Source organism: Natrix helvetica (assembly GCF_964273705.1).
Source record: "Natrix helvetica genome assembly, chromosome: 9".
In the NCBI taxonomy this organism is placed as follows: Eukaryota; Metazoa; Chordata; class Lepidosauria; order Squamata; family Natricidae; genus Natrix; species Natrix helvetica.
In genome coordinates this window covers 16,412,143-16,437,197 of record NC_138560.1, presented here as the reverse complement: position 1 = coordinate 16,437,197, position 25,055 = coordinate 16,412,143, and the positions used below count along the sequence as shown (strand labels likewise).

Sequence of the window (25,055 nt, the reverse complement as noted above, 5' to 3'; positions counted from 1 at the left end):
AACGAGTAGCACATATGTCCAAGGGGAACCTTTTACTTTTACCTTATTGTTAATATCTTTATGTCAGGGGGTTATGAGTGCAGCTAATTCTACCCAGAATCAAATTATAAAGTTATTGGTGGATTTTTTGGATCCAGAAAAACACTCAGTGAAAATGTTGATGAGCCTGAGGAATAAGTGGGTGATGATCTAACATTGGTCTCCAGCTTGACTTAACACAATGACCGCACAGCCTCTGAACGTGTTGCCTTTTCACGTTGGAACTTTCCATCTTTGAAATGTAATAGTGCAACCCAGGGCATTAAACCCGCTGATCGATATCAGAACGGAAAGCAATCAGGTTAATGTACCTGTCTTTGCCAATCCCAGCTGTTCCTTCTGCTCAGAGTAAGCACTGTTCATCCCGATCAGAATTCATTTCCCAGTGAAAAAACCCCTGCAACTGTTTCTAGGCACCATGTGCAAATTTAGCCCCAGGAGTACAAACGTCCGTTCGTGATTGACGTCTCTCTTTCACCAACACAACCTTCTAAGGAAGATTTGGAAAAGTTGCAGGTCGGCTTTCCCAAACCTCTCGCCTTCCTGGTGAATGCAGCTCCTGTTATGCTCTGAAAATGTGGCGTGTGGCTATTTGAAGCTAAAAGCGAGAAGGTTAAAAGTTTTGGGGTAAATCATCTTATTGTTCTGACCTAGGCTTCCCCAGCAGGATGAAGCTGAGTCCTCATCCCGATAAACCCCTTTTATTTAATTTACAGTGAATTCCTCTCCAGCAAAGTCCCGGCCTGCAGTCTTTCAAGATAGTTCACAATTACCGACCTTTATCGGGCTTGGAGAGTGGCCAGGTCGATATTTTTCAGATGCCACAATACTTGGCAAGAATGCAGGAATGAACTAATTGTCTCCTGCAAACTCCACTCCCCTTTCGCTCCTCTTTTACTCCCTATGGGAGGGACCATTCATTGTCTACCTGTGGCTTTACTCCCAAGTCGACCCTTGTTCTTTAACTGTTCCCTTCGTCTGGCAGCTCTGCGCATGCACACACTGGGAACAGGCTCCAGCTGTTCTTCTGCCTCACTGATGTCTGATTTTAAAGGCAGCTGATAACTATCAGATGGCCAAGGCCCCATCTCTGCCTCTGACGTAGAGCCCTCGTCAGAGCCTTCGCAAGACTCCAGGACTGGCCCATGTTCCTCCCCAACCTCTTCATTATCTAAATCTGCTGCCAGCTCTGCTGGCCTCTGGTGGGCCACAACGCTTTTAATGTGTATGCAACTCCAGGGAATCCTCTGACCCCTTGTAAATGATATGTGTGAATCACCTTGGGAGATGGAGGTCGGGGCGGGGGGGGGGGGGGAGAGAAGAAATGCTATCTAGGCCAGAGGTCTCCGAACTTGGCAACTTTAAGACTTGTGGCTGGGGATGGCTGGCTGGGGAATTCTGGGAGTTGAACTCCACCAGTCTTACATGTTCCCAAAGGGAAAGCCTTTGGCCTAAGGAACAGTCAGATAAGAGATGGTATCGGCTGCAGCTTCCTAACTTCTCAGGCTAAAAAAAAGACAGTGGGAGATTTATACTTTCGGACTTGCAAGATTAGCTTAATATAGCCATGAAAGGTAGTAGAATTAGCTTATATCAGTGGTGGCAACCCTTTTCGGCACTAAGTGTTGAAAAGGGAGCACACATACTGGGCACCGAGTGCCGAAAAAGGAACGCATGCATACCCCTGTCTGGGCCATGACCTGGAAGAGGAGCTGCCCAAGATCCATGTGGGCACTGGAAAATGGACTTCTGGTTTCCGGCGCATAGAAGCACCCTGCCAGCAAGTCTTCCGGTTACTGCCAAGCATGCGCATGTGCCGATCCATGCTCATGCCGGAAAACTGGCGTCCATGCTCATGCCGGACAACAGAAGACCAGTTTTTCCGGTTTCCAGCACACACAAAAGTCAGCTGATCATTGTGTGCGCAGAAGAAAAACGGGTGATGCCACATGTGCCAGATGGCATGGCTCCGCATGCCACAGATTCACTATCACGGGCTTATTCGTTTGTGATGGGAAGATGTCAGCCTTCCCACGTAGGTGAACTACTTGGGAAGGCTGACACATCTGCCTCGTGGCTTCCGGGACAGTCTTCAAAACAGGAAATGCTGGAATCTGCAAGTCTCTACCTGTTTGGTTGCAAGTCCCTTTGAGGTCAGTTTGGCTCATTTTTTGAATGGGTTGGCGTCGAGCTGCATAACTCAATGTTGCTTTGCTGTGGCCAAGGAGGAGGAGCTCCCACAAGGAATACAAACACATCTGCCGGTTAGGATATGTTGACGGAAGTGATGCAACAGGTGCCATAAGCTTTTTTGTTCTAATTGCCCCTTGGCTTAAGTGAGTCAGCCTGAGGCTATTCCCACCAGGGAATCTTGCTCTCGTTCCTTGTGAATCATCGGCCATGTTTTCCTTTGGACTTACTTTTAATACTGGCACCAAAGACACCCAGGATAATCTCACAGGGGGTGTGAAGTGCGAGCGCCGAGAAAGCCACCCAGCACAAAACATCAGTGGAGTTGCAGCGTGTTGGGAAGATCTTTGTGCCTGGGTGTCAGCCTTCAAGGGAGGCAGGTCAGGAAACAGATGCCACTAGAAATAATGGCATAGAGGATTAATGATACCAATGATAGATATAGACCGTTCAGGTGACCCTCAGCTTACGACCACAATTGGAACTGGGACGTCTGTCGTTAAGTGAGGCAGCTTGTTTGTTGTGCTTGATTTTATGACCCTTTTTTGGCACACCCGTTAAGCAAATCACGGCGGTCATTAAGTGAATCATGTGGCTCTTAAGTCAATCCGACTCCCCGCATTAACGTTGCTTGTCAGAAACTGGTGGTAAAGATCTCAAAGGGTGATCAGGTGACCCTCGGATGTTGCAACCATTGTCAATGCATGCTGTTTGCCAAGCGCTTGACTTTTGATCATGTGGCCTGGGGGGATGCTGCAACATAAGTGTCAGAACGGGTTACTTACAAGATGGGTAAAGTTACCATAGTCCAGGGGTGTCAAACTGAAGGCCCGAGGGCTGGAACCAGCCTACAGGGTGCTTAGTTCTGGCCCGTGGGCCCACCCTGAAAACAGCAAAAGACCGGCCCACAGGGCCTCTGCCAGTGAAAATGGAGCTCCGCCCTCCGATTTTGGCCTCCTGCCACCCTCTGCCAGCAAAAACAGAGCTTGGGGAGGCAGTGCACGACCTGCCCAGGCTCCGTTTTCCGTTGGCAGAGGGTTGCAGGAATGGGCAAAAATGGAGCGTTGCTGAGTTGAAGAGCTGGCCATTCCCCTCCCTCCCCCCGGGAGGTCAAACAGGTCCTGACAGGTATGGTCGTACCGGTATTGCCCCGGAGCAGCTGAGAGCGTACCGGTATGGTGGCTCGTTTGGCCCGCCCGCACTCTATAGCTGTATTTAATGCCAAAAGGCACACTGCACACGAGCGTACAGCATGCAGAGCCTGTGCGCGCCCTGACAAGCAGCTGGGTGTCACAGGGGCAGTGGATTGCGCAGGCATGTGGAGCGCACGTGAGGCCCGTGCACGGACAGACTGCGATCAGCGTTCCAGTAGCGACACTAAGAGGAACCCAGCACTGAACACAATCCTGATGTAACCCTCCATTAAATTGAGTTTGACACCCCTGCCATAGTCACTTTTAAAACTTATTTTTATCCTCCTTTTTAAAATACAACTCAAGGCAGTGAATATACAAATCTTCCTTCCTCTTCCTATTTTCCCCAAAACAACCCTGCCAGGATGATTGGGCCAGGAGAGAATGACTGGCCCCAAATCTCCCAACCGGCTTTCATGGCTAAGGTGCAACTAGAACTCCCAGCCTCCTGGTTTCTAAGCCAGCACCTTGACCACTGCTGACTCTCTTCCTCTTCTTAATTGTCTTAGTCTTTTCAATCTTCTTGATCTTTTCCTTTAATACTGTTTCTTACCTTACCTATTTTCCTACTTTATTTTTATTAGTCCATGATTATAATATCTATAAATATCTGTATCTATTTATGGAAATACCTCTTATATCTCCTTGGCTTGCTATGGAAAGCTTGCAGGGGGAATCTGTTTGCAGGATTTTCAGACAGGGAAAGTATCCCTCTCCGTCTCTCTTCCTCCTTTCAAATTGGTGCTAAAAGATGAATTCATTTGAACTCAACCGCTGGGAACTGAACGGCTGCATCCCCGCAGGTGTTCTTGACAGCAGCATAGAAGAGAATTGGCATCTGTTTTTTATTTCAGACCCTTGTTAGAGACTAATTTCTAATCTCTCTCCTGCCATCATTTAGATAGAATGTATGCTTGATCAGGGCAATTGTGTAGCCCGTTGTGGGCGCATTCCAGGCATAAGGGACTTGTATTGCACGAGACTTTTTGTTTAGCCTTCCTGGGTTCACAGCAGTTTTCTTCCACAGCGGTGTGCATTGTATGTGTGTGTGTGAGAAAACAGCTCTGCAAAAAGAATGTTTCTCCCCCCCCCCCCCGCTGTCTATAATTGCTTTGTGAGGGGGGATGCTGGCTAAGATGCTGAGCTTGTCGATCACAAAGGTCAGCAGTTCAGTGGTTTGAATCCCTAGCACCACGTAATGGAGTGAGCTCCTGTTACTTGTCCCAGCTTCTGCCAACCTAGCAGTTTGAAAGCACATAAAAAATGCAAGTAGAAAAAATAGGAACCACCTTTGGTGGGAAAGTAACAGTGTTCTGTGTGCCTTCAGCGTTTAGTCATGCCGGCCACATGACCACGGAGACGTCTCCGGACAACACTGGCTCTTCGGCTTTGAAACGGAGATGAGCACCACCTCCTAGAGTCGGGAACAACTAGCACATATGTGCGAGGGGAACCTTTACTTTTATAATTGCTTTTTGACCACAGTAGTTTTCTCCAACCTGTTGTTAGAGAACAGGATGTTGCTGGACCTCAGCCCCGTCCAGGGCACTGGGAAACCTGACCCAGCACATTGTAAAAGATTAATAGACCATATATGTATCAAGTTTGCTGGAGATAGACGCTGGTCTTCTCATCATTCAGCTCTCTGTCAATGTGGATGGAAGATTACAGGATTTGGAGTTGGACACATCTGGAGTGGTCTGGATTAAGAAAGGCTATTTTAGTAGAAGAAGGAAGGTCATGTTAAGGACTGGTAGGAAACCTGGAGCATTTCCCAATCTGGAGACCACCAGAAGCGAGCCAGTTGTGGTGTAGTAGTGGTTAAGGCACCAGGCTAGAAATCGAGAGATGGTGAGTTCAAATCCTGCCATGAAACCCAGCTGTGTGACCTTGAGCCAGGCTCCGTGTCAGGCACATTTGCAGCCTTGAGTCAAGACTAAGCCATTGTTTATGTGTCCATGTGAAATCATCTTGGAGGTGTCTACTCCAAAATAAATTTCAATGGTTTAACAATGCAGAACAGAATTCTTGATTGGACACACAAGGAATTTGTCTTTGGTGCATATGCTCTCAGTGTACATAAAAATAAAAGATTCACTTATCAAGAATCATAAGGTACAACACTTAATGATTGTCATAGGGTTCAAATAAAAAATCAGGAAACAATATCAATATAAATCATAAGGATACAAGCAACAAAGTTACAGTCCTGCAGTCATAAGTGGGAGGAGATGGGTGATAGGAACGATGAGAAGACCAATAGTAATAGTAATACAGACTTAGTGAATAGTTTGACAGTGGTGAGGGAATTATTTGTTTAGCAGAGTGATGGCGTTCGGGAAAAAACTGTACTTATGTCTAGTTGTCTTGGTGTGCAGTGCTCTATAGCCTCGTTTTGAGGGTAGGAGTTGAAGCAATTTATGTCCAGGATGTGAGGAGTCTGTGGATATTTTCACCAACCTCTTTTTGACTCGTGCAGTGTACAGGTCCTCAATGGAAGGCAGGTTGGTAGTAATTGTTTTTTCTACAGTTTTAATTATCCTCTGAAGTCTGTGTCTGTCTTATTGGGTTGCAGAGCCAAACCAGACCAAACAAGATTTGTTCACAAATGACTGTTTTTGGGCAGTGAGTCCAACCATGGATCTGGTCTTTACAACATGCTGAGCCTTCAATGAAACATCAGGATAGTATTCACATGTCATACGGGCAAATCAGTGGCTTAAGAGCATGGTCTGATTCCCACACTTTGCTGAGATGTTGGCTGGCTTCTCATACCACAAGCAGCCCTTCCCATTATAATCTTCTCGGGTGTATTGCGTGAACCCAGTTGTATTGTGCCATAACATCAAAGGAGTTTTTACTCCAGCATGGTCAAGCTTTTATTTTCCTGCCAAGGGTTGCATTGCTTAAAGGGTGGGGTGTTGTCAGCTGCAGGCTGAGAGCTGACAGATGAAGCAGAGCCAAAATCATGTCTTGTTAGCACCATTTCTTTTCTTTAATTTACTTTTAACACTTTTTCTCTCTCCCTTCCAAGCAGTAAGTCCCCAGGGGAAGCTCTTCCTAGGGATCTGATCTGTTGCAAAGAAAAGTTTTGAAATTAGTTCAAAAACTTAGTTCATGTTAAGGCAAGAGTCATATGTACCTAGATTTAGTAGGAGATGATAATAACCATCAACAGACACATAGAGGTAAACAACATCTACATGCCATTCAAAAGAGGCAATCAAAAAGCCCAGCAGGAAACAAAAGTCCAAAATAGGTATCTTCAGCAGCAATCAAGGCCCATATGAGCAGAGATTTACACCAATATTAACACTATATCAACAATGAAATAAACTATATTACAATGTAGGAACTACCAACTCAAAAAAGTGTGCTAAGAGTAAATAACAGCTAATCGATGAATCATCAAGGATATAAAATTAAGAGCAAACCCCACTCCATTCTAGCACTGATGATGCTATCTAGAATGGTGTTGAAATGTCTGCAAAAAGATAAACTCAGAGAACACCAAGGATCTCGCAGTTCAACTCTTGAGCTTTACATATTCTCTTCTATCGATATGAAAATTGTAATTGGGGAAAGGGAGAAGAATAAAAATGCATGCTGTCATCTGAAGCAGGAAAGATTTCCATTTTTACATTATCATTATTATCTATCTTGCTCTCTCTCTCTCTCTCTCTCTCTCTCTCTCTCTCTCTCTCTCTCTCTCTCTCTCAATCTACCTATATAAAAATGGCTGTGTGTGTGTGTTCCAGCATAACTCTGGAACTCCTCGAGAATTTCAACCAAACTTGGTACATAAATGACTTACTCTGTGGAAAAAAAATACTGTGGTGGTAAGACACCCCTAACACCTCTTGGGGTGTGTGTGTTCTGTTAAGATACAGCCTCTTGTGCCTTAAAATGGCTTCTATTGTACTACCATAAAATGATTTCTATTGTACTGCCATAAAATGGCTTCTACTGTACGGCGCTGTGGAGTTGCCATGGTAACGGCTTCACAATACTCCATAAGAGGACTTCCTCTGATAAGTGGGAAAATACAACATTAGAAATTATGTTTGGTCCAGTCATTTTCCCCCTATAAAAAAAATACCCTGGCAACTCCGGGTTATCAGCTATTACAGGTTAAATTGTGCCCATTTAATTATTCACAATAGAGATTGCAGCATTGCCTGGAAACAGTTATGGTGGCCAGGTTCCTGCCCTGTCTTGCTGTGGGAACGACAGGCGGACCTTGACATCTACAGGCACACCACAATTCCTGAGATGATCCCTGGTCACCTCTGCAGATTCACGGCTATGAGAAAGGCTGATGGCTTGTCCCCCTTGAAACCAGAGTGAGGTGTTCCTCCTGTGCCTCACTGTCTGTTTTCTGCACCAAGAATACACCCACTTTGTATGATAAGAGAAAACCTTGTATAAATCTGAGTTTGATAAAGCATTTTGTGGAAGTCTTCACTGATGCTGTACAATGAGCTGTCATGGGTCAGTTCCTGTTTAATTGTTCAGACTTAACAAAGTCAAAAGTTGGCCATTGGACCCAGGTTAATGCGTCAGGATGCGGTGACACTTGTTTTCCTGAGAAAAGGTTCATTTGTTCCTTAGTCAAGGGATGCTGCATGCTTTCTTTGCTTGGCTTTTGTTCCCAGAGCTGGGGTGTCAAACACAAGGCCCGCGGGCTGGATACGGCCTGCAATGTGGTCGGATCTCGCCTGCAGGGCCATCCTGGAAAATGTAAGCGGCCTGCGTCACGTGAGCTCGGTCTATGTGAAGAGGAAACATTGGGCCAGTGTGGCTTCGGTCCAATCTACCCAAAGAGGAAATATGCCAGCAGTTTGGGGAGTGGCGTCAAGCTGGCCATGCCCACCTACTTGGCCACACCCCCATTCCTCCTCCCCCCAAGGTCAACCACAGTCCTGATGCAGCCCTCAATGGAATTGAGTTTGACACCCCTATTCTAGAGGTTGATGGATCTCTTTGTGTCTTCTTCTAGAAGCCCTGGGAATGGGATGCATACTGACAGCAGCCGCTGTCTCTAAGGGAAAAAAATAGAGTTGGGAAGGGACCTTGGAGGTCTCCTAGTCCAACCCCCTACTTCAGCAGGAGACCTTATAACCATTTCAGACAAGTGACTGTCCAATCTCTTCTTAAAAGCCTCTAATGATGGAACACCCATTTCTTTTCTTTCTTTTCTTCTTTTTTTTAAACATAACAGACAACATAAAAAATTCTCACCCATTACATACAGCATGTCGTTTGGTTACAAGCTTTTGTGCATCCATATTTTCAATTTTTGGGGTGGGATACCACCTGTACGCTGATGATACCCAGCTGTACATTTCCACCCCAAACCACCCCAACGAGGCCGTCGAAGGGATGTCCCGTTGTCTGGAAGCCGTGCGGGTCTGGATGGGTGACAACAGGCTCAGGCTCAACCCCTCCAAGACAGAGTGGCTGTGGCTCCCGGCTCCCCAATACAACCAGCACATTCCATCGCTGGCCATCGGGGATGAACAATTAGCCCCGGTGGAACGGGCACGCAATTTGGGCGTCCTCCTTGATGCCCGGCTGACTATAGAAGATCATGTGGCAGCCGTGGCGAGGGAGACGTTCCACCAGGTTCGCCTGGTGCGCCAATTGCGTCCCCTTTTGGACCGGGGGGCCCTGCGCACAGCCACTCACGCGCTGGTGACGTCTCGTCTGGACTACTGTAATGCTCTCTACATGGGGCTCCCCTTGAGGTGCACCCGGAGACTGCAGTTGGTCCAGAATGCAGCCGCGCGGGTAATCATGGGGAGATCGAGGTTCTCCCATATAACACCTCTCCTGCGCGAGCTGCACTGGCTTCCTGTGGCCTACCGGGTGCGCTTCAAGGTGTTAGTCACCATCTTTAAAGCGCTCCATGGCATAGGGCCTAGTTATCTGCGGGATCGTGTCCTGCCCCATACATCCCTGCGGCCCATTCGCTCACACAGAGAGGGCCTTCTCCGGGTACCGTCCTCTAGAGACTGTCAGAGGGCGGTGCCCAGGAGTAGGTCCTTCTCTGTGGCGGGTCCCACCCTTTGGAACGACCTCCCCCCAGACATCAGGACAACAACCGATCTCCGCTCCTTCCGCAGTAAACTGAAGACCCACCTGTTTCGGCTAGCCGGCCTGGCATAATCTCGACAACTGTTCCACCCCTTGGTTAATTTTAATTGTCAATGTTAGCTTTTAAACTTTTATTCTTATTGGGGTTTTAACTTCCCTGATTATTGTATTTATTTATTTTTACCTCCTCCTTTGTAGTCCGTAGACCGTTGCTTGTGTACGTCGCCCCGAGTCCCTGTGGGGAGAGGGGGCGACTAATAAGTCTGATAAAATAAATAAATAAATAAATAAATTATGTATACAGTCACAAATTTTCCATCTAATATAACTAGGTACCTCACTTTCATTGTACATCATATATTCGATTACAGTTAATATTTCTTTCCTTTCAGCGAACCTAATTCCCTTGCATTCTTAATTATCTATTTAATAACAATATACATTTGTGTAATCACTTAGCTCATTCTGATTATTTTTACAGTATAAAAGAATTTACCAACTTTTAATGTTTATACATCACTACTTTCAATTATGCATAGTCCCACTAATCATCCGTCAAGTATGCTTATGTTCATTGTTGTTGAACACCCATTTCTGAGGATTACCTGCACTAAAAGAACAAATGTTGCACACATTTCAACACAAATTGGTCTTGGCTATTTCTGGCTAGAGAGAAGCTCCTGTACAACATTCTTCCCAAAAGTCATTCCAAGTGGTCTTGATAGTAACAAAAGTTCTTTTGATTTTATAGAACTCCCTGAGAACTGGACGGACACCCGAGAGACCTTACTGGAGGGCATGCTCTTCAACCTGAAGTACCTGGGCATGACGTTGGTTGAACAGCCCAAAGGAGAAGAATTATCTGCAACGGCGGTCAAAAGGATTGTGGCAACGGTGAGGGACCAAGGTCCAGTTTACATTCACATCCTCTGTAACTGTCTTCTATCGTCCCTAAGTCAGTGTTTCTCAACCATGGCAACTTTAAGACTGGTGGACTTCAACTCCCAGAATTCCCCGCCAGCTGTGCTATGCTGGCTGGGGAATTCTGGGAGTTAAAAGTCTACCCATCGCTTCCCTAAGCAATCCAGGTGGCGGTGCTCATCTCTGTTTCAAAGCTGAAGAGCCGGCGGCATCTCCGTAGTCCTGTGGCCGGCATGACTAACAGCACACGGAACACTGTTCCCTTCCCACCAAAGGTGGTTCCTGTTTTTCTATTCGCATTTTTACGTGCTTTTGAACTGCTAGGTTGGCAGAAGCTGGGACAATTAACGGGAGCTCACTCCATTATGCGGCGCTAGGGATTCGAGCCGCCAAACTGCCGACCTTCCTGATCGACAAGCTCAGCATCTTAGCCACTGAGCCACCGCATCCCTTAAAGTATTGATTGCATACATATATAAGCACAGCACATATACATACAACCCTCGACATATACCCCATTTAGCCAGTCCAGTTAGAACAGACAAAACATTTACACGTCACACCCATTAATGGACAATTTCACTTCATCTGTCAGATTTAACTGACCTTTCTTAGTTATCAGCCGTCCCTTTTTCCGAATGATCCCTAAATTTTTTACTATAATGCAAATTGCCATACCAGTCACACTGTATTCACCTTAAGAAAAGTATTTGTCAATTAAAAAAAGTTCAGTGACATTTTTCATTTGTTCCATTATTGTTTCAAAAAGTGAAGCTTAATCTATTTTTTTACAGGACATTTTAAGATTTAAAAATCCATTATAATCCATTCTAAATTTAAATACGTTTCTCCCTAGCAAAACAATGCTCTTTTTTTTTTTTTGCATACTATTATATAAGAAATGAAGTAGTGACCACATTTGCCAGACGTTAAGGACATTTTCATGGTTTTTTTCTTTCTTTCACTGCCTGTTAATTGTTGTATTACAACTAAAATTAGGTAGGAACAAATCAACTCTTTGCTTTCTTGATTAATTGTTGGGACCTTTTAATTCACCGGAATTTCAGTTGACAATTAAACCAATTAATGCTTGCAGTCCTGATTGTAACTCATGTTATCGACTTTCTTTATTGAGCTGGGGTTTTGTTTTAATGACTTACTGAATTGTCCCGTTAGGAAAAAGACACATTGTGATTGGAATAGTTTTGCTCCTTCTGCAACAATTATTTGCACTGTTACCACCTTATAGAGTAGGCCTGCACAACCGAATAGAATAGAATAGAATAGAATTCTTTATTGGCCAAGTGTGATTGGACACACAAGGAATTTGCCTTTGGTGCATAGGCTCTCAGTGTACATAAAGAAGAATAGAATAGAACAGAATATAATTCTTTATTGGCCAAGTGTGATTAGACGCTCAAGGAATTTGTCTTTGGTGCAGATGCGCTCAGTGTACATAAGAGAATAAAATACATTCATCAAGAATAATAGAATAGAATAGAATTCTTTATTGACCAAGTGTGACTGGACACACAAGGAATTTGTCTTTAATGCAGATGCTCTCAGTGTACATAAGGAGAATAAAATACATTCATCAACAAAAAAAAGATACAACACTTAGTGATAGTCAAGGTTACTAATAAACTATCAAATCGTACTAGGAAACAAATAAAGGAATTTAAATTGAAAGATACAAGCAATATGGTTATAGTCATCAGTGGGAAGAGATAGATACCAGGAAGGAAGAGAAGAATAATCGTTATGCATTCTTCGTAAATTATTGATAGTGTTGTGGGAATTAGTTGTTTAACAGAGTGATGGCATTGGAAAAAATCTGTCCTTGTGTCTAGTTGTTCTGGTGTGCAGTGCGTTATAGCGTCGTTTTGAGGGTAGGAGTTGAAACAATTTATGTCCAGGATGTGAGGAGTCTGTAGATATTTTCACAGCCCTCTTTTTGGCTCGTGCAGTATACAGGTCCTCAATGGAACGTAGGTTGGTAGCAACTGGCTACCAATCTACCAATAATGGCTTGTGGATCAGACCTAGCCTGCTAAGGAGCCTTGTCTGACCCAATGGCACTTTTTAAAAAGTCACTAAATTTGCTGCCTCCCGAAAGTTCCCCTGCGAAGCATCTCCAGTCCTTAATGCCTGCCAGTCTTGTGAGGTAGGATAAATTAACAGAATCCTGTAAGCCTAGACCAGGGGTGTCCAAACTTGGCAACTTTAAGACTTGTGGACTTCAACTCCCAGAATTCTGGGAGTTGAAGTCCACAAGTCTTAAAGTTGCCAAGTTTGGACACCCCTGGCCTAGACGTACATTTCTCCCCCCTCGCCTTTACTGTCTGAGAAACTAAGGAGAGTCCCTTCTGAGACGTTAGCTGCACTCCCATTACCGGGAGTCCTCCACTTATGAACATAGTTGAGGCCAAAATTTCAGCTGCTAAGCAAGAGGGTTGTTAAATGAGTCTTGCCCCATTTTACAACCTTTCTTGCCACAATCGGTGAGAGAATCACCGCAGTTGTTAAATTGTCGCATCTGACTTCCCCCTTGACTTTGCTTGTCAGAAGGTCGCAAAAGGGGATCACGTAACCCCGGGGCATTGCAGTCGTCATAAATATGAGTCAGTTGCCAAGCGTCTGAATTTTGATCACCTGACTACAGGGAATGCTGCAATGAAAAAGGTTCATAAATCACTTTTTCCAGCGCTGTTGTAATTTTGAACCGTTCCTAAACGAATTGTTATAAGTCAAGGACTACCTGTGTTCCTGTGGGCTCATCTGCCTCTTACCTATCTGTTTTCTAATCTGCAGCTCTTCCTCTTCCTCTTACCTACCATTGCACCACCACTCCGTATAAATGAAATACAGAGAAACCTAACCGTCAGACTTGCCTAAGGAATAGGAAATACTGTGAATGACCATGGAATATTAATCGGCTGTGTTTACAAAACTCACTTAACCTAGTTACTTTTCTGGGGTTACACAACACAGTGTGATGTAATTGAATGGGCTGGATTACGTAACTGCCTAAGCCACCCACAGACCTAACTAGGATTTTTTTTTTAAAAAAAACAACCCTAATCAAGCTTAGCCTGTACTGGAAGTGCGTTTGTAGATTTTTGCTGGAGCTATAAAGGATGCAACGTGAACGCAAGCAAAGAAAGTTAAAAGGGGATGCAACAGAATAACCACAGGTCTTGCATGCTGCGACGTTTTGTGAGATGTTCCACTGGTTAAGACTTCATTGTCATGTGCTGGGAAGTGAAGTTGAAGGGGCGCGAGGTAGGAACGTGATTAACTAGCTCAGAAAGCCCACCAGAATTCACTTCATAAAATAGAGCAAGCGGGAGGGGTGGTCAAACTCAATTTTATTGAGGGCTGCAATAGAGTTGTGTTTGACCTTGGAGGGTGTGGTCATGATAGGATTGGCCGTGGCCATGGTGGGCATAACACAGGACATGGGTCGGGGCACCTGTGGTAGCCAAGTGCTAATGCAGGACTTCCTGGAGACCCTCCCTCACTATCATTTTAATCTTCCTTCCTTCCTTCCTTCCTTCCTTCCTTCCTTCCTTCCTTCCTTCCTTCCTTTTCCGCTTTTTACTTCCCTTTTCATTCTCCTTTCTTCTTCCATTCCCTTATTTCCTTGTGTTTCCTTCCTTGCTCTCTTCCCATTTTTTTCTTGGTCTTTCCTCTTTCCCTTCCTCCTTTCCTGTCCCTTCTTGCATGCTCAAATGCAAAAGGGGAAAGATTTCTCCTTTTGTTTTGTTTTTAGTTTGTCTGCCAGCGAAAACAGAGCCCTGGGGGGGGGCCACGCACCTGGCCCACCATGCCCCATTTTTCACTGGCAGAGGGGCTGCAGGTTTTGGCCGTCATGGCCAAAAAATGGGATCTAAGCACCCTGCGGCTGGATCCAGCCCCCGGGCCTTGAGTTTGACACCCCTGAAATAGAGTTCGTAAATTCGTAAAACAGTTGCAAATTTAGAGAATCAGACTTTAGTCAAATGGTGATAGATTATAGGAGTTCAAAGCTTGCTTGAATGAAAGACGCTTCGTCTAACCTTGTTCTGTGTCAAATAAAGATGCAGGGTGTAAGTTTGGTCCTTCCTAACACCCTTGGCAGTCAGGAGAATTTATAGGGGGGGGAAGGTTTTCAGGGGTTCTCCGAGTTTTCCTTTAATGATGCAAGGTGTTCGCTTTGGTTTGGCCCTATTTCTGTCTGTAGGCGAAGAACAATAAAAGAAACTGCTTAGAAGCAACTCTACGTGTCTTCCTTGGTTGGAGGGGCCTGGCAGTGAGATGTTGAATTGATTTATCTTTGTGGCAACATCTAAATGCAGTTCTTTTCTCTGTTCCAAGGCAAAAGCTAGTGGGAAAAAACTCCGAAAAGTGACCGTGAAAGTATCACCCAGAGGGATCGTTCTCAGTGACAGCATAACAAATGAAGCCATTGAAAATGTGTCAATATACAGGTACGCCTCATCCATACCTTTCAAATCTTCAGAGCAAATACTTCAGCCAGGGATGGCGAACCTGTGGCACGCATGTCAGAGGTGGCATGTAGCACCCTCTCTGATGGCATGTGCGCCATCTCCCCAGTTTAGCTCTGCTGCGCATGCGCGCGTGCCTCCCACCGCGTGGGGAGCCCACGCATGCCTATGGGGACACGCCTGCATGTGTGGGGCAGGGGGCATGCGGAGGACCATGTGCGCATTTCTGAGGGACTACATGCACATGTGTAGGGGGCGGGGAGATTATGGGGGCCACACGGGGGCAGAGCATATATGGGGCACATGCGCCAGAGTGAAATGCATGTGGGGCCCCACATGTGCATGTGCAGGGGGCAGGGTGAGTGCGGGGACCGCACCTGCATCCATAGGGTGAGGCATGTGCAGGACACATGTGCGGGGTGCATGCATGCATGCGTAGGGATGGGCACATGGGGGAACACATGCATGCACAGGGTTGGGGCTTGTGCACAGGGGAGTGGGGCATGTGCAGGGGGGCCATGCGCGCATAGCATTTTGGAGGTTCACTTTGGACACTCGGTCCGGGAAAGGTTAGCCATCACTGAAAGCCCTCTCCCTTCCACCAAGAGCATTCGAAGGGATCACGTTTGAAACGGCAATTCACATTGACGTGATGTACCATTACATTTTCCCCTTCGCTAAACCGAGCATGGGCGTGACCAGCGCATGATGCATCTGGCCCGCGGGCCGCAGGTTTGACAGCCCTGGTCTAAGGCAATCCTATCATAGAATATTAGGTACATCTATTATATGCATATCATTGCATCGAAATAACATTGCATTAAAACGGAGAGGATGGAGCAATAGATGATCAGTATGGATAGACTTAATAATATGTTAAAGAACTGAGCTTGTTTTATATTAACATTTTATGGCGATACTTTTTGTTCCCACAAGTGTCATTCAAGTCATTCATTATTTGATTTGCTTCTTCATATCTTCTGGTTGATACACTTTCCCAAAGATGTTACGTGTGTGTGTGTGTGTGTGTGTGTGTGTGTGTGTGTGTGTAGTACCTTCCATTACTTAGTGATACAGTCATTAAGTAAGTTGTGCTGAAGTATTGATCTTGTTTGCAGTGCTGGTTAAGCAGATCCAGCATTAAATAATTTTGCCTCATTTTACGACCTTTCTTGCTAAGGTTGTTAAGTGAATCACTGCAGTTGTTAAATTGGTCACACGATTGTTCAGTGAATGTGGCTTCCCCGCTGACTTTGCTTGTCAGAAGGTAGCAAAAGGGGACCACATGACCCCAGGACACTGCAACTGTCATAAATATGAGTCAGTTGCCAAGTGTCTGAATTTTGATCAGGTGGTCATGGTACTAAGTCACTTTTTTCAGTGCCCTTGCAATTTCAAATGGTCACTAAATGAGCTGTTGTAACTTGAGGCCTATCGGTAATTAATTAGATTTTATGACAAGATTGTAGGGCTGCTTTTAAGGAAGGAGTCGACTGGCCTTTGAACTCTGGTGCTGGAGAAGACTCCTGCGAGTCCCTTGGACTGCAAGGCCATCCAACCGGTCAGTCCTAGAGGAGATCAACCCTGACTGCTCTTTAGAAGGCCAGATCCTGAACAGGAAACTCAAATACTTTGGCCACCTAATGAGAAGGAAGGATTCCCTGGAGAAGAGCCTCATGCTGGGAAAGACGGAGGGCAGAAGAAGAAGGGGACGACAGAGAATGAGGTGGCTGGATGGAGTCACCGAAGCAGTAGGCAAGAGCTTAAATGGACTCCAGAGGATGGTAGAGGACAAGAAGGCCTGGAGGAACATTGTCCATGGGGGTCATGATGGGTCGGACACGACTTCGCAACTAACAACAGCAACAACAACTTTACGAGGTTGACCAGACAGGAAACACAATCCAGATGCACTAATTCTAGATGGGCTCCAGCATGAGTTTGAAAGCTCAGAAGACTAAATCTCTGGTCCCAGTGATGGACCCAGATAGGATCTTGAAGCTAATTCTACTTTACTGTAAAGCTACATTAACAGAACCTTGAAAGTCTGAAAGGGCAGTTCTTCTGCTGTCGCCTTTAAAGTCTGAGAACTGTTCTGACCTAGGTTTCATGAAATCATGAAGCAGACTTCTTCTCCCAACAAAACCCCCTTTTTATTAAGCTAATGTGAATTATTCTCATTCACATGCGGCAAAGTCCCGACAAACAGTCTTTCAAGGGTGAATTTACAACCACAGACCTTATCAGGCTTGGAGGGCTGCCAGGCCGATATCTTCCAAAGAAAATACTTGGCAAGGAATCTCTGGGAGTCACGAACAAATCATCACACTAATGAAACGAACAAATTGTCTCCTGCAAACTCCCCTCCCCTTTCGCTCCTCTTTATTCCCTATGGGAGGAGCCTTTCACCGTCCACCTGTGCCCTTGTTCCTTAGCTGTTCCCTTCTCCTGGCAACTCTGCGCGTGCGCTCATCAGGAACAGGCTCTAGCTGTTCTCCTGCCCCACTGATCTCCAACTCCGAAGGCAGCTGATAACTGTCGGACAGCCCTGCCCCCATCTCTGCCTCCGACTCAGAGCCCTCATCAGAGCCTTCCCCGGGCTCCAGGACTGGCCCATGTTCCTCCCCAACCTCCTCACTGAGTCGGCCACCAGCTCCGCTGGTTGCTGGCGGGCCACAACTAGAACTTAGGAGAGAATCCCTTCCGAGTCTCTTGCTCCGCCCACTATGCAGCTGCAGGCAATGCTGTCTCTTATCTGACTTATGTTCCCTAGGCAACATCTCTTCGCCCCGCCTCCAAGGGCCTTTCCCATGTCCCATTAGGGGGGGGGGGGGAAGCACCTTCCAATCCCAATGATGAGAAAGCTTTAATACAGTACAAGATCAGGAGGGAACTAGTATGCAACACCCAAAACCCCACCCCCCCAAACTTGAAAATCCAACAAAGAAAAGTTTCTGAGACCAGTAGGCAGAGGCAGAGGAACAATCTACGCACTTGTTTAAGAACAAGGAATTCTTCAAGGACTTCCTGAAAGCAATTAATGAGGCATGTAATCCTCGGAGGGAACCAGTGGCAAAGCTCGGCCCACTTGGGAAAATAGCAGACCCCTTCATTGCTGCCAATTTTTGACAGATCACTGAACACATTTCTGTTGCAAATCCCATGTGTTTCATGAACCACTCTGGGGCAGAATAGTCCTTCCTGCTATTTTTTCCCCTCCCTAAATAATTCTTCGAAATTGAAAAAAACTGTGTATTTCTTTCTTTAGGTCTTTCTTTTGTAAAGGAAAATTAAAGATGGGTTGACTTGTGTATGATACTGAATATGAAATGTCTTAAAGAGATAAGTCAACCCATGTGCTTAAAGTAAAAAAGAAATGTTTCATAGGTTGGCAAGTTTGGGAGGTAACATTTTGTCCAATTTTGATTTTCAGTATAATTCAAATAATTATACTTACTATTATAGAAACATTTGGCTCCTTAGTTAAGGCTTAGAAACAATATATATATTGTTTCTATATATATAGATTGAGATTGTCTTGGCAACGTTTCAGCGAGGTCAAACTCGCCATCTTCAGGCTGGTGTTTTTGGCTTCGTGCTTGTGCGAGTAAAGCGTGATCGGAGCTGCCGTCTTTCTATAAATTTTGGTGGGGGTGTATGGCTTTGTTGCTGTAAGTGGGATGTGTAGTTGCATCCTGATGGGTAGATGAAGTTGATGTTTGTAGATTGGTCGGCTGTTTCCTATCATCTACAAACACCAACTCCATCTACCAATCAGCTGGGACTAGAACTCACAGTCTCCTGGTTTCTAGCCTAGTCCAAACTGCCTGTCTCACTTGACCTAACTGCCTTTCATCAACTACGACCAATCAACAATTATCCACAACTCTCAACTGTCATGTTGTTAGTTGCGAAGTGTCTGACCCATCGTGACCCCATGGACAATGTTCCTCCAGGCCTTCCTATCCTCTGCCATCCTCTGGGGTCCATTTAAGCTCATGCCTACTGCTTCAGTGACACTATCAGCCACCTTCTTCTCTGTTGTCCCCTTCTTCTTTTGCCCTCAATTGTTCCTACCATTAAGCTCTTCTCCAGGGAGTCCTTTCTTCTTGGCCAAAGTAGGTGGAGTTTCACCTTCACGATCTGGCCTTCTAAAGAGCAGTTAGGGTTGATCTCCTACAGGACTGACCGGTTGATCGCCTTGCAGTCCAAGGGACTCGGTCTTCTCCAGCACCAGAGTTCAAAGGCTATAATTATTTGGTGCTCAGTCTTTCTTATGATCCAACCTTCACAGCCATCCATTGCAACTGGGAAAACCATAGCGTTGACTATACGCACTTTTGTGGGCAGGGTGATGTCTCTGCTTTTTAGTATGCTGTCTAGATTTGCCGTAGCTGTCATAGAAAGGTGGTTTTTTTTTCTGTTCTAGGAAACACAGAATCTTTTTGTTTTATTTCATTATTTTGATGATGGGCTTTTCAAACAAACACTTAGGTCCCAAAGAATCTCCCATAAGTCAAAAATTCAATATAATGCCAGTGGCCAACCCATCATATCAGTGAAAAATATGACTCAGGCCCTCAGGCTTAAAAAAAATTTAAAAATCAAGAGACATAAGAAAACAGTGACCACACATCCAGAAGTGTGTATGTGTCTTTGTTGCAGCCAATATGGCAAGAAGTACAGTAAGTCAAAATTTTATTAGCCCGAGAAAGCCTCAAACTGAAGAACGCCAGATGATGGCTGGACTGCAATTCTCATTAGCCCTAGCCACTATGGGGGGAGGGAGGGGATTATGGGAATTGTAGATTAGCCTAGCCAGAATCTGTTCCATAAGGTGCTTTAACTGTAATCTGTGGTTGACAGGTGGCTATTCTACGTGGTTAGTTGGCTTTGGAGAGAAAAGCTAAGATGTTTGAGAGACTGCCCTAAGAAATGAGAAATAGGATTTGTTTTTGTTTTTCTGTTTTCAGACTTTATGAAATGTTAACAAAATGTAAAATATGCAAAAAAAGAAGTATTTAGAAAGTAAAAAGTCAGGGATGGAGGGGTGCAAAAATAAAAAAGGGAGAAAATAAACAAAAGAGTAACTTCCAACTTTCTTCACTACAATTACAAATATAGAACCCATTAACCTTTGGCTGTAAAATTCCCAAGTTTGAAAAGAATGCAGAATGCTTGCAGGACCCTTGACCACAGACTGGGCTGTTGTATATCCGCAGGAGGCCAGTGTCCTTGTTTGTCCCTGAATGAGGAGCTATAGATCCTGATAAGTTCGACTTGTACATTTTCAAGCTGCAGTCTCGCACGGAAATTCCTTTTGGAAGATGATAAAGAATTGGCGGCATTGCAACAGAAGCTGCTGCTGATTATTTGGTACAGTAGATGGATGAGGTCAGATTGCTTTTCTCTTGCTAGAGCATCCATTGAAGAGGAAGGGAGGGGTGATCTATTAGAATAGAATAACAGGGTTGGAAGGGACCTTGGAGGTCTTCCAGTCCAACCCCCTGCTCAGGCAGGAAACCCTACACCACTTCAGACAAATGGTTATCCAACATCTTCTTAAAAACGTCCAGTGTTGGGGCATTTGCCATCATGGGACTATATCTTCACCCTGCTTTGAAGTTGCCTGCAGTTCAGTCCCTCTTACCATATGCATCAAGGGATTTGCAGAGCTGCAGAGACGGGAGCTTCAAAATGAGTGATCGCCAAGTGAGCAAGAGCCCAGATTCTCCTGTTGGATGCGCCCCGCCTTCCAAGTTGCCTTAGAAACTAAATGCATTCTGAAGCAGTGTCATCTAAACATTGGCAGGCGATAAATCTCTCCCTCCCACATCGTGGTGAACTGTTGCGTCCCCCTTCTCTTCTTCTGCGAAAGGTTATCGGATTGCTAAGTCTGCTTTCTCCGATAAAAAAAGCAATTCAGAAGATACACCGACCACATTAAAAGTTTGTTGTGGCTGTTCCAGAGAAATGAGTGCTGAATGCTGCTTAGTCATGTCCTTTAGGTAGAACCTCATTCTAGGCTTCGGTCTGGTCTGAGCATGGATGGGCGATCGCTTAAGTCCAAGCTGCTTTCCTAAGCACCTGGAACAGGGGTTGGATTTTACCAGTTTGGACTGGTTCGGGTGAACTGGTAGCTCCGATGATCAGCTGGGAGCCAACCAGTTCGCCCCAACGATAAAGATGGGCCCACCTGACTGCCTGCGCTATTTTCCGACCTTTATCTTCCCAGCTGATTCGTGCTGCAGAGCCGATTGCTGTGCGATTCAGCTGTGTTACTCTGTTTGTGGCCCGCTAGCAGAGTCGGATAGTGAGGAGGTTGGGGAAGAACATGGGCCAGTCCTGGGGGGGCTGAGGAAAGCTCCGACCAGGGCTCTGCATCAGAGACAGAGAGGGAGCTAGATAGCAGTGAGGCAGAGGAACAGCTGGAGCCTGTTCCCAGTGTGCCCATGCGCAGAGCTGCCAGAAGACAAGAACAATTAAGAAAGCAGGGTTGACTTGGGAGTAAATCCACACCTTGGAGGTGATTCGCTCCTCCCATAGGAAACAAGAGAGGAGCAAACGGGGAGTAGGCGGCTGCTCTTCCAGCTTCCTCCACAAGCGCATGCGAGCTTCTGTTTCAGCACTCGGTGCCAAAAAGTTTCGCCAACACCGGAATAGGCCATCCAGAAAATGAGAATAGAACAGAATAACAGAGTTGGGAGGCACCTTGGATGTCTTCTAGTCCAACCACCAGCTCAGGCAGGAAACCACTTTAGACAAATGATTGTCCAATCTCTTCTTTAAAACTTCCATTGTTTGGAACATTCACAACTTCTGGAGACAAGTCGTTCCACTGATTAATTGCTCTAACTGTCTTTTTAGCTCTAGGTTGTTTCTCTCCTTGATTAGTTTCCATCCATTGCTTCTTGTGCCCCTCCCCTCAGGTGCTTTGGAGAACGTTTCTTCTCATGTCCTACAGGTGCTTTCCCAAAAGGCAACTGGACTTTCTTGGGGTGTTTTTTTTTGCAAACATTTCACTTCTCATGCAAGAAGCTTCTTCAGTTCTTCAAGACTTCTGAAGAACTGAAGAAGCTTCTTGCATGAGAAGCAAAACATTTTCAAGGGAAAAAAACAAGAAAGTCCAGTTATCTTTTGGAAAAGCACCTTTGGGACAACCATGACTTGTTTGATTGAGAAGCTCCACTGACATTTCTCCTCCCGTGTCTTTTTAGAAAGCTGTCAAACCCAGATTTTTTCTTCAGAAATGGGGCCTTCACAACAGGAGATGCAACTTAGTTGGGAACAGCCAACCCAGGAAGGAAATATTTAGTTCAGACATAGTCGGCTTTTCCTTAACTGACTTTAAAGTTACTGTTTCATTACTTTTTAAAATATATATATTTTATTGTACATTTTTCTTCATTTTATATCACAATTTCAACTTTGCAACAGCGATATACTGGTTATATCAGCACTTTTAATATATGATGTTATATATCCTAATTACGTCCATACTTCTCTTATACAATATTCAACATAGAGATAGATGTATGTATGTATGCATTGTGAATTGTCCTAAAAATGTGAGTTATACATACATACATACATACATACATACATACATACATACATACATACATATATATATTTGTAGATTTTCACATGTGTAGGTATGCTGGTCTTGTTGTATTCGGGTCTTTTTCCGTGTAAGATTGAACATGAATAAACGTGACAATACCTCCCACCTACAGACATCTGGAAACCAGCCCTAGTCAACAAACGAACCCCACCCACCACCCAGGTCGTTACAACACAGAAGAACAACGGACACACAGCCAGCACCTCAGCCACACAGGATGTTACGAAACAGCTGACCAATCTACAAACATCAACTCCATCTACTAATCAGGATGCAACTACACAGCCAATCAATCCACTTACAGCAATAAAGCCAGCACTCCACACACACCCTCCAAGATTTATAGAAAGACGACAGCTCCGACCACGCCTTACTCGCACAAGCACGAAGCCAAAAACACCAGCCTGAAGATGGCGAGTGAGACCTCGCCGAAACGTTGCCAAGACAATCTCAATCTTACACGGGAAAAGACCCAAATAAAACAAGACCAGCATACGCACATGCACACACGCACACGGACACACACACGGACACACACACTATATTATACGACATACGTATAGCTATTGTTTCCATAGTTCTAACATAGTCCTCTATACATTTATCATTCTGTATATTTTGATTTACACTTTTGTACATTCTGGTAGTGCTTACAATATGTATTATTCTAAATAATATCTGTATTTATTTCTGGTTTGTCACTCATCTTTCATCATTCGTTTTCTAATCTTTTTATTTCATTACTATATGTGGTTCTTTCCTTTTTGTCAAACAACCTAGAGTCTTAAGCAGGCACATCTGAAAAATTGTAGAAATAAGTAACACTGACATTTCATGAAAACAACATTGACCAGTATAGATGATCCTTCCCTGTCTGTTTAATCATTTTCCCCATCTGGCACATAAACATTTAGAATTTGGCATGATTAAAAGAATCCTCCCTTCAAGACGTTGTGGGAGGATCACACACCTCTGCAGTGGGAAGAAAAACCTTTTGTAAAAGAGCAAGATTTGCCAGTGTTGCTGGGGCTTAAAACAATGGCGGTTTCTCTTTTATTCGGCCTCTCGTTTTAAGAATGAAAAACAATGCTCCTTAGAAAGCAGCAGTTGGAGGAAGATGAATAGCTGTTTGTTTTCCCTTATTCCCCCAATGTTATAAGATTTCCCACTAGAAAATTCTATCACTCTATCCCCTTTGATCTAATAAACTTTATGAATCTGTAGCTGAGCTTTCATTTTTCTCATCGGCAAAGCCAACTTTTACAGTGAAGCCTCATATTAAATATTGAAGTCAACAACTACTCAGCTTAAGCTTCTAGTCCTTATGGTTTTAAATATTCACATGAAGAAATGGCCAGTGAAAGACAAGGTTAGAAACCAAATTGAAAATGGTAGTTGCGAGTTTCACAGCCTTGATAGTTTCTTGTCCCCAGGTCTGACATCTTAAAAACCATTGAAAGGGTCTCATTGGCTCAATTTGTTTTGCCTAATTTTTCCATTTCCTTTTGTCCCACTGACACTGGGAGATAGTTAAACATCTAAATGTTGTAGAGGGATTAAAAAGTAGAACTGACCCATTCAATGTGTTTGGCCCATTTAAGAATGCTTCGCGGGCCCCATATACTGTATGTATGTATGTATTATGTATATATGTATGTATGCATGTACATACCATGTTTCAGCAAAAATAAGACAGGGCCTTATTTTCTTTTGATCCCCGAAATAAACATTTGACCTTATTTTCGGGGAGGTCTTATTATTTTTGAGGTGCAGGAGGCGGCAAGAGTGGTCACCTCATGGCTGCTGCTGTGTTGCAATATTCTCGGGGAAGGCTTATTTTAGCTCATGCACTCAAAAGTCTGATTGGTCTTATTATCCAGGGAGGTCTTATTTTCGGGGAAACAGGGAATGTATGTATGTATCAGTGGTGGGTTCCGGATCCCGTTGCAACCAGTATGGTTCAACGGGGCCCGGTGTCCTCCACATGAACGCATGCACACACAAGCATGCAGTGCGTGCATGTGTCCTTACCTCCTGCGATACTCCACGATGCCTCCGTGATGCTCCAGCTGCTTGGCGGAGCATCGCACAGGGGCCATATGCTCTGTGCGTGTGCACAGAAATGCCAAAGAGCTCAAATACTGGTGAGTATGGGTGGGTGGGCAGGTCCTCTGGAGCACCGTACTGTAAGGGTACCCGGTGCTCCCGGCAGGCATTGGTACGCCCATATCAGGGCATACCAGTCGTAACCCACCACTGGTATGTATGTATGTATGCATGTATGTATAGCTAGATGATAGACAGACAGACAAGCAGACAAACGCACACACAGGGAGAGTATATGTACAGTATATATGTACAGTATGCCATGAGGGAACTCTTAGGGTCCATACTTCGTATTTGTTTATTGATTAATTGACTGGATTTGTATCCCACCTTTATTTCTTTATAAATAACTCCAAGTGGTTGACATAACTAACACTCCTCCCTCCTCCTCCTCTTTTC

General features: G+C 44.8%; 1 protein-coding gene across 9 annotated transcripts in view; it reads left to right on the top strand.

Annotated features, from left to right (window-relative positions):
• The window catches only part of LDLRAP1 (low density lipoprotein receptor adaptor protein 1), a 632,547-nt gene that overhangs the window by 75,724 nt on the left and 531,768 nt on the right, over positions 1 to 25,055 (top strand). For all 9 annotated transcript variants that reach the window (XR_014176144.1, XR_014176145.1, XR_014176146.1 and 6 more), the window contains 2 exons: positions 10,270 to 10,412; positions 14,796 to 14,908. Coding sequence is in view for 6 of the 9 variants with exons in the window: in XM_081961996.1 (XP_081818122.1) it covers positions 10,270 to 10,412; positions 14,796 to 14,908 (256 nt within the window). In the remaining 3 variants the exon portion in view is untranslated. The remainder of the gene's footprint in view (positions 1 to 10,269; positions 10,413 to 14,795; positions 14,909 to 25,055) is intronic.